The sequence below is a fragment of the Hylaeus anthracinus genome, unplaced genomic scaffold, assembly GCF_026225885.1.
Source record: "Hylaeus anthracinus isolate JK02 unplaced genomic scaffold, UHH_iyHylAnth1.0_haploid 5, whole genome shotgun sequence".
Classification (NCBI taxonomy): domain Eukaryota; kingdom Metazoa; phylum Arthropoda; class Insecta; order Hymenoptera; family Colletidae; genus Hylaeus; species Hylaeus anthracinus.
In genome coordinates, this window is record NW_026535322.1 from 9,929,278 (window position 1) to 9,939,716 (window position 10,439).

Here is a 10,439-nt window from a genome sequence, read left to right on the forward strand (position 1 = left end):
CGTTTAAAGTCGACCTACAATGGTATTTTCGAAAGAAGTGTAAATAGAAATTTGTAAGAAGAAGAACGAAATAGAATGGACCAATCGTGTCAATTCGCGTACCAACTAGAAGAACTCGAAGAACGCTAGTCGAACATAACCTTGCAGAACCTTTAAGAAACTACGTAATTAAGAGGTTCGAAACGATAATATCGAATATGTTTTCGAGACAATTACTCGATTGTATCATCGGCACACTTTTCATAAAATGTAGCATTGTAAAGCATTGTCAATGTTTACATTGACCATCTCAAAGTATTTGTTCGTCATTAGGAAGGCAGTCGCAAGAGACTCGAGTATTTTAGTATTTATTATATTACATTCGTTACAATGAAGAAAACAGAATCCATCCAGAACTCCAAATCGGTTACCAACTTGAATAAAAAGAAAATGGAATTAGAATTAAGAGATACGTCGATAAAGAAGAAGAAGAAGAAGAGACGCCATCAAGATGAAACGAATTCACGCTCGCTCGTAATTAATACGAACAAAGCGCGTTCGAGAAATAGCGATATCGAGAATTCATCCGAAAATTCGGTTTTCGTTAAAAAGACGACCAAGGAAGGCGTCGGAAAGGCTTTCGAAGTATTCGATAGAAACAAGAAATTTGATAATACGTGCTCTACGGATTTAGAGGAATTTGCGACGGAGTCGGTAAACGTTCTGGTCGATATTCATCGAGAATATAAATCGGAAAAATGTAACGACGAAAGTATCAGGAAAAACGAAAATGCAACGGAGGTGTCTTCGAAGAAGTCCGAAAGTTTCCAGATATTTTCGAGAACGAACAACTTTCGAGAGGAAAAAACGAGAATGGAACCGATCGGGTATCGAGGTCTTAGAGAAGAACAGGATGATATAGAAGTCGTGGATTCTATAGATTTAATAGAGGAATTCGAGGAATCTTCGATAGGCGAAACGACGAACGAAAGAGGATTTAGAACAACGAGAAAGAACAAATTGACGACGAAGCAAACTGATCCAGATTTAATCGAAGGGAAGCCCCGTAGCAGAAGACAATGGGATGGACGAAAAAATGAAACGGAGGAGGCGAAAAAACCGGCGAGAAAACGTTGGTCGAAAGACACCTCTGTGTTTCGATTACCAGAAGTGAAAGGCACCCCTTGGACGACTTTATCGACGGAGAACGTGGATCAACGATCGATAAACCAATCGTCGCAGAAACAGAGATCCTTCTCCGGTTTCGACAATGCAGCGTTCGTTTCGGATAACGAGGAGATTCTACGCGTGGAGACTGATCGCGAGAAAGCGAGAATCGAGATGAAGGAAATCGAAGGGAACGTCCCAGAAGAAACAGTTGGTACGATCGAAGATTTCAACAACGCGAGAGATTCGTTCGTAGACCGGTTCGAAAATTGTAATGGCGATGCGGTATTGGATATCGAAAGCGTCGATGAATGTAACGACGACGACGAAATCAAAGCTGATCATGGCTTGACAAAGAAGACGAAAAATTTTCATGAAAACGGTAAGAGGAATTCGGATGACTCGAATACCTTAGATAGTTTAGATGCCACGGCCCGATCGGATTATCGATCCTCCGAAGAACCGTTGGTAAAAGAAGATCGTGACCGGGTTAAGAAGGAAAGGTAAATACTCTAAATACAGACACTTTTTATTTGGCGAAGGTACATATATTTAAACATTGAATCCAGTTAAGGAAAATGTGGATGCCCCTGACGATAGGCAACCCGGTATCCGCGCGAGTCGGAACGGCGCGCCTGCGTAGGGGTGGATTCTAACTTTCCAATTATTAGAAAATAATTACTCCTCTAAAGCCATGAATGAACGACAAATAGTTGTTGAATTATTCGACATCTTTCACGATCGTCTGCTTTATTATAACATTTCCAATATAAGAAAATGAATAAGTTCTACAACTAATGATCATAGTATATAAGAGAATAAATAAATTCTAGAACCGAAGATTTCAATAAAAATAATTAAATAGACGCGTTTTGTTAACCTTAAAATTAATTTCAGACGACGCACCGTGATCACAACCGATGATGACACCGCAGAAGGAAATCGTTCGAGGGAATCGTCGAACGAGAACGAATCGAGGAGATCCATCGCGAAAAGAAAGAAGTCGACGCGCAAGGATCATCGGCGTCAATCGCAAAGCGAAAAGGAGAAGAGAAAAAGTCGACGAAAGAATGTTTCGGATTCGTCCGTTCGTAGCCCTGACGCCGCGACAGACTCTAAGAAAAAGAAAAAGAAAAAAAGGGTCGTCAAGTATGTCCTCGTGACGGTTCACAAAGCGAATACGTTAGAGATCGACTATGTAACCAGGCATCCCATGGTGAAGGTTCATATCGTGAAAACCGAGACTGGAGAGTACTTGAAAAATGAGTCCGGCACGCGGGCGTATTTGCAGCCCGTGATAACAGGAAAATTCGACTTTAAAGAGAACAGATCCATAGTACCGGTATGGGAAGAAGAGCTGGTGTTCGAGCATGATTTTGATGCATTGTTGAACACCGATGACGAGCAGGTCGTAATTCTTTTTGAAATCGTTGATCTGTTGAGCTTTGCAGAGGCCAGCTTCAACTATGATAAATTTGGCAAGTAATAAACTTTGGCAATAAACGTTGTTAGCAAGTAGAGCAGAAACAAACATAGTTAGGTACTCCTTGGTATTTGCAGTATTGAAGATACTTGTGTATGTTTGTTTACGGTATGCTTACATTGTTCTAATTCTGCATGTCAATACAGAGCTTAAGACAGTCCACTTGAATGGTTCGTTTATTACCTTCCAGAGTAGGTATGAACAAATATCCTATGATCAACTTCTTCTTTTCTAATGGAATTGTCAGTTCTTTGTGTCACTAGCAAAGTCTCTGCCTATCGCCAAAAATAAATTAGTTATTCAAGCAGTCTGGAATAGTGTAATCTGTATAATATTCTGTTCTGTGCTTAATCACTTTATACCACTTACGTTAATATTATGTAACAGGTCGCGAAGGTTGCTGGCACAAGATCGCATGGGCTTTCCTGCGACCCGTAGGAAAGAACGGGGTCTCGCACATCGGCAAGATGGTCAGGCTGCAACTGTACAAGCCTAAAAAGAACGCCAAGAAACTCGAGGGAGCTTACACGTGCGAAGTAAGCGATTGCAAATGCAACGTCGTATTTCTGGAGTCTAAAATGCCGAGTAAATTATATTTGTCGATAAAAGAAATGTCGTGACACGTTTTCGACCTTATAAATTATAAAGATACCGTAAATAAACGTAAAATACATCGAAAGTAGGTTAGTGCGAACGATAATAGCTATCGTTTAGTAAAGGTGTATATTATCTGTTTTGATGATTTACGAGCAATTAAATATCCGAAGGCGAGCAATACGACGTCGAAATGTTACGTCTTTTATTGAATAATGAAAATAGAACCATGAGAAGATACGTAGTTTGTAAGATCCACTCTATTTATATTTTGTATATTGACCTCTTAATCGATTTATCAGGCGTACACGTGGTGGAAGTCGAGGAAAAGGGAAAAGTACCCCAGCAGTTTATTCGTCACCGTGACGTCCATCGATCCTCCCAAGTTAGAACCCGTTCTCTATCAGCAATTATCGTTGCACGATCTGTCCGATGTACGCAGCGAATCGCAAAAGGCTTCGACTCGTACGTCGGATTTGATAGAGTTACCGAAATGGACGCGATTGGCCGCCCAGTCTTGCAAGATACCGAACGAAATCATCTTCGAGACGGACGTCACCGAGAACGGATGCTTCTTCGTTGCTTTCAGCAACGACGGCAAGTATTTAGCCTGCGGTAATTCCGAGGAACACGATTATCCTATCGTCGTTTACGAGGTGAACTTAATAAAACGTTTACCGCGTCGTCCATGCTTCGTTTCCAACGAACATTAAACCGTTTCAGGTCGAGACGAAGAAAGTCTACGCCCGGTTTTCGGGGCACAAGACTTTTATATACTCCCTTCATTGGGCAAACAACGACAAGTACCTGCTCTCGGTATCGTCCGACCAGACTGCTCGTATTTGGGATATACGCAATCGGATCGTACAACACGTAGAAGTAAGGATGCGTATCTATTATTAATTCCTTAGACGAACACGCGGTCTTATTCTGGGTATGTACAGTACTAGTTCAAGATAATTTCAGATGAAATAATATCTCGTAAGAAGAATACAAAAACAATAAGTAGAGTCCGATGTAAATAGAACCACGAATTAAGATCAATCTGAGATTTAATACAGATGAAATAATATCTCGTAAAAAGATAGTTCAAGATAATTTAGAACAATGTAACCAATGTAAATTACTCGCGTAACGAGGCTTGGGGTCCTCGGTAGACCGTGCGTGATCGTCCAAGGGGTTAATTAATTTAACGTTTCCGTAAAATCGGTCGAAATTAAATCCCGTTGTATCTGCAACAGATGATGCCACATCCGTCGTACGTGTACTGCGGCAAATTCGCCCCTGAGAATCCTTGGACCGTGGCGACCGGATGTTACGATCGCGTAGCTCGCATTTGGACGCGAGACAGGAAATCGAGAAGACGCGACCTCAGCCAGGAATTAGAGGGTCACGAGGGTTTTATAAACTCGATGTGCTTCCAAAAGAATAGTAATTTGTTAACGGCGGACAGCGTCGGCACGATAATATTATGGACGGTGAAAAAGAATCGCGGTGCAGCCTCCAGAATGGAGTGGCACATATCGCGGAAGATAAGGGTCAGAGAGGTCGACGGCGTGATAATCAACACGATCGTTTTGCACCCTTTGGAATCCAGGCTCCTCGTCCACTCAAGGAACAACGGGCTCAGATTGCTAGAGCTCGCTACTGGCGTGGTGTTGCAAAAATACAACGAGCTAAACAATCAGAGGTATTACGCATTAGTATTATGCAATTTGCAAATTGATAGAAGATCTACCGTTTCGTTATTTCAATTGTTCTCATAAATGGAACGATACACTCGTAATAGGTGCATTCTTTTAAACGGAACTAGTACGAATTTGCATAGATATCTAGTCTAGTAATAAAGTTGGTTTATGCTGAAACTACCAAGTCGGTCGATTCGATCCACATCATACATTATATGCATACATTATACATACTTGAAACTTCTTTCTAAAGTCACACGATCGTTAAGAATCCTTTATTGCATCATTTAAGGACAATTATCGTAACAAAGAATTAATTTCAGACAAATTATTTAATAATAATTTGTTTCTGCTCCTAATTACAAAGATATGTATGTATAAAAGGTATGCATCGAATTGGGTAGTTTTACAGTAACCCAACTATTAATAAAAATAAAGAAGAATTGACTGTGATATATTCGTTCGCAGGATACAATCGACAGCCTGCATCTCGCCTTGCGGTGGCCTGATCTTTTGCGGAGGGGAGGATTCGACTTTGAACGTGTGGAATTTGGAGAACGGTAGCCACCTTGCGAAATACACCCTTGAACGAAATTTCCGTGCCGTGACTTGCGTGGATTATCATCCGCACGACCACGTGTTGGCCTTGTCAACATTCGGCAGTTCCGCGCCGGTGAGAGTTTTAAGATTCAACAAAGACGCGACTGGCGATGACGTAGGATTGAAGACGACGGAGGAGCCGAGAAATAAAGTAAACGATAGCGACGGTTTGGGAAGATTTTTGAACGCGGTTGTAACGCCAAGGGAAAGATCGCGATCGAACAGCAGGATCCAAACGCCTGAAGAAATTTCGAGAGAGAGAGGCTCACAGGGTAGAAGAAACTACAAGCTCTGTTCCATCGAGTCCAGCGTTCTGAAGGAGAGGAACGACAAGCATACGGAAGCGAAACTAAGGCTGCTGCGATTAAACGAAACCGAGCGAACGTTGAAGAGTCAAAGCGCGAACCGATTGTATAATATCATAGAGAAGATCGATCGGATCTTGTCGAACACGTCGAGATCCTCGGGCGACGTAGAATCGGGTAGGAACTTTCCTCTGGAGGCAACTAAGAGCAAAGTTCCGACCAGTCGAGACGAGAATAGAAAATCGTTAGGTTACTGTAGCACCGATGACCGTTCGTATTTTGATTCGAGTAGCGTCGAACGCGAGCTCGTGGAATTGAAAACTCTAGGTGATAGGAAGGCAAGCGATAATATATACACAGAACGACGCGCGAAAATTAGATCTAAAAGCGCGAAGGAACCGAGAAGCAACGATCCTCGCGATCATCTGTCCAAGACTTTGTCCGATAGCGCAGCGAGTTATCGTAAGAGCAACGTTTACAATGAAATCGTAGGAACTGGATCTCCAAAAACGATGGAAACTAGTTTCGTTAGAAACCTGAAAGAAAGTAATTGGCGGAAGGGTAATTTTTTTGATAACGATCGCTCCAATTCTTCTGGAAGTACTGGAACGTACGTCGTGGAAAAGAATGGCGTTGAAGTTGAAAGAAATAGCGACGAGGATTCGATGAAACTGCTTCCGGACGATGATTCGATTCAGAGAGATGTAGAAAGCGACCCGAACGTTTTTAGACATTCCGACAGTGGAAGTTCGATTAGCAATGCGACGTTCACTATCGAAAATGAAGTTCCTGTTCCCAAGCCTAGACGAAAGAAAAATCCTGTCTGATGTAGGTTTATTAAATATGCAGAAATTAGGATTGTAGAATATAGTAATATATATATATATATATTTATTTGTAATCGTAGTTTATATTTGAAAAGAACTGTTAGGAAACGCATTTGATTTTGTTATTTCCTGAACGTATAGTTTCGTCTTTCCTCGAATATTCGACTATGTTTGACTTTTATTTAACCATTTTTATTTAAACTGGACTCGTTTTACATGACACACTAAAATGATTCAGTATTAGTTATTTGCTTGCACGCGATACGTATGAAGGTAGTTAGATAATTGATCGTGAACGCCTACGAGAACGTTTGTAATGCAATTAAAATGTTTATGCATTGGAAATGCTATTTCGATAGAAATAAAACGTGTTACTCGGTCCACTGTTAACCTTAGTTTCGAGTATGGGGTGTTTTTTCGGTGGAATAGCTAAATTCTCTTTAAAAATGATTATCCTCCCCTTTTTGTATTTAACGTATTTATATATTGTTTACATAATGACTTTAATTAACGTAACGCTTACGATTTATTTCATGCTCGCGTTTAAATTAACTGGCGTACCCCCGATAGGTGTTGAATCGGACGAAGAAGAGGTATGATAACATTTTTAATAAAAAAAAAAGAAAGTGTTTACGATAAAAAAGTCAATGTAAGAAAAATGTAAATTAGCGAAGTTGTAACGGTTTGATATTTACGTAAACTCGACGTTTCCGTTGATACTAAAGAAAATATAGGAAGTTAGGAAAAATTGATGGTTAATCCCTAAATTCGTTGCGTATAAATGAAAAATTGAATCTCGCAAACGAGAGCGAAGAATGGGCGGTATATTGTCAAGATTCGCTACCATTGCTATCAGTATAATATTTTGTCCTTTTCTATTCCTTTGCTACGCGTACATTCTTTTTATTATGATCGTCTTCAACGTCGTGCATTCGTTTTTTATGTTCCTTTTAATGTTGCTTAACGGTATTCCCGACAGCACGATTGTCGATTGAGCATACGTAAGTGATATATAAATTATTTAAAGAAGGAAATATAAGTATAAATTTCTATGTAAGTTATACGATAAATAGTATACGTAGACTTATTCGATTACTCGACGATATTTATTTCAGAATGTCGACGAGGTTGAATCTAACGCGGAAACCAACGATACGTTTGAATCGGCGCAATCGTAATAAAAATTGTGTCGTCGATATGTTTAATTACATGCAAAGAAGATAAGAGAAACTTACGATAATTATACGTATATTTAACTGAAAGTAAAATATCTGTCATACAATGCGTAAATGAAGTAAAGTATTAATATTTATAATAAATAACATTGTGATTTTCGACTCACCAACGGTTTCGCAGAGGTTCGCTAATTTTACTAATTTTAACGTCGTCACTACAGTTCGGAATGCACATATATGTTGTATGGTCGCACGTTATTTGTACGATACGATTCAGCAAACTTGCTTTCCATAGCACGAAAATTTTGGTGGATTGTGTTTTCAATTGCAATCGAAAATCAGAATCGCGTAACTCGAGGTGGATTCATTTTTATATTGTAGAATCGAGTAACTCCACGTTAACGATAATTATGTGTTCAATTTTTGTTTGTTTATATGCTCGATAAAACGTACTGAAGGTACTAAATACTTTCCAAATATAGATCCCTTTAAAATGCTTTTGCAGTGGTCTGACCCTCTTGGTACTCTAATTATTCGTTGGTTTATTAACTTTCTGCAAACAATTTAACCACTTCAGCATTCTTGATATAAAGTTTAGATCATTGATAACATTCAGGAATGATTTTCCATACGATCTTGATTGTTATTAAATAATTATGAACATTTTCCGAGAGCGTTCCGCAAGACAGAAATCACGAGAAGTTCAAATATGGGTACAGAGTGAGTGCGAGAGAGAGAAACATGTAGGACAAGGATAGCTAACGTTTTGTTTTTTTTAAATTGATAATATATATGCCTGGAATCCACGTATGACATATAGCTATCGTTTGTGACCGGCGACCGACTCTTATCCATAGCACTACAGAATACAGAATACAACGACCGACTCGCCATCTCGCGGACAAACACCCGAGGCTCGAGTCCATGTGTAAGAGAGAGAAAGGAATATGTAAGACAAGGATAGAGAGAGCTCAGGGAAAGAGAGAGAAAGGTATACGCAAGACAAGGATACAGCGTGAGTGAGTGAAAGAGCGAGAAAGAAACATGTAAGATAAGGACAGAGCGCGTGTATGAAAGATAGAGAGAGAAAGGATCATGAAAGACAAGGATAGCGACACGCCACCGAATGTTAATAGACATTATCAATAATTTTCTAGTATAGATCACTAGCAACATTCAAGGACCATTTTCGATACGATTTCCATTGTTATTAAGTAATAATTAATCATTCCATGTCCACACCTCGCATTAATCGATTGTTTATTAATTATCAGCAGATAATTTGTGCACTTTGATGCATCTTGAAGAAAGTCTGGACCAGTAGCAACATTCTAGGGCTATTAGTGGTACGATTCCGATTGTTATTAATTAATAATCAATGATTTCTCGATGAGACAACCTACGCGAAATTGTTTATGAGTGACAGGTACCCTTCGTGCGAGTGCGAAAGAGAACGAAACATGTGCGACAAGGATAGCAAGTGTGGTGGCGCCATCTACTAACAAAACGCTCAAGCTTGTCGAGAAATAGGTCCATCATTTCGCCGCTAGATGGCGCCACCCTTTTACCATACGTTTACATGTAAATTAATTCATTAATTTGTTTTAGTAAACAATGAACGTTAACGAGAATGCTCATGAAGCATTACAAGAATTGACCTGTAATAAGAATTTTCGGTTTTTATTACGTTTTTGAAAATTTAAATAGCTGGCGTCATCTAGCAGCGTAACGGTGGAACTATTTCACGACAAGCTTGAGCGTTCTGTTAGTAGATGGCGCCACCACAATCGCTATCCTTGCCGCACATGTTTCGTTCTCTCTCTTTCGCTCACGCTTACTCTATCCTTGTCTTTCGGGTTCCTTTCTCTCTCTTTCCCTCACGCTCGCTGTATCCTTGTCTTTTATATACCTATCTCTTTCTTTCGCTCACGCACGCTGTATCCTTGTCTTGTATATACCTTTCTCTCTCTTTCCCTGAACTCACACTATCCTTTTCTTACATATTCCTTTCCCTCTCTTGCACACGCACTCGAGCTTCGGGTGTTTGTCCGCGAGATGGCGAGTCGGTCGCCGTTCACGAATGATAGCTATATGTCATACATGGATTCCAACCATATATTATCAATTTAAAACAAAATCGATAGCTATCCTTATCGCACATGTTTCTCTCTCTCTCTCTCTCTCTCTCTCTCTCGCACATATTCTGTACCCATACTTGAACAACTTCCGACAGTTCCCTTCACGTCTATTCATTTTCTAGCACATTTCCCTTTAATTTCCCCCTTTTCACTGGTATCTCTCCTCTTTGTTAAAGCGATCCTCATACAAAAGGTAAGTTTCAAGAAGAAAATAAAAATTATGATACCAACTCGCACATTACGTTCTCCTGATACAAAAGGTAAGTATCGAGCAGAAAATAAAAATTATGATACCTACTCGCACATTACGTTCTTCTGATACAAGAGGTAAGTATTGATATTTAATTAAAAGTTGAGCTATTTCTCTGAGTATCATGTTCTCCTAATAATAAAATGTAAAATTTCCTCAGAATTTCGATACATACCATGTATTTCTCGTGCCACCTCTTCGCACATCATGTGCTCCTGATACCAAAATCCAAA

The 10,439-nt window shown here is 39.7% G+C and overlaps 1 protein-coding gene across 1 annotated transcript; it reads left to right on the forward strand.

Annotated features, from left to right (window-relative positions):
* Window positions 1-232: 232 nt before the first annotated feature.
* Window positions 233-7,980, forward strand: LOC128895902 (jouberin-like). The gene is made up of 7 exons (XM_054158886.1): window positions 233-1,649; window positions 2,044-2,624; window positions 3,017-3,165; window positions 3,526-3,879; window positions 3,947-4,102; window positions 4,465-4,913; window positions 5,380-7,980. The coding sequence occupies exons 1-7, from the start codon at window positions 370-372 to the stop codon at window positions 6,641-6,643; spliced, it is 4,233 nt and encodes a 1,410-aa protein (XP_054014861.1). The 5' UTR covers window positions 233-369; the 3' UTR covers window positions 6,644-7,980.
* Window positions 7,981-10,439: the final 2,459 nt, after the last annotated feature.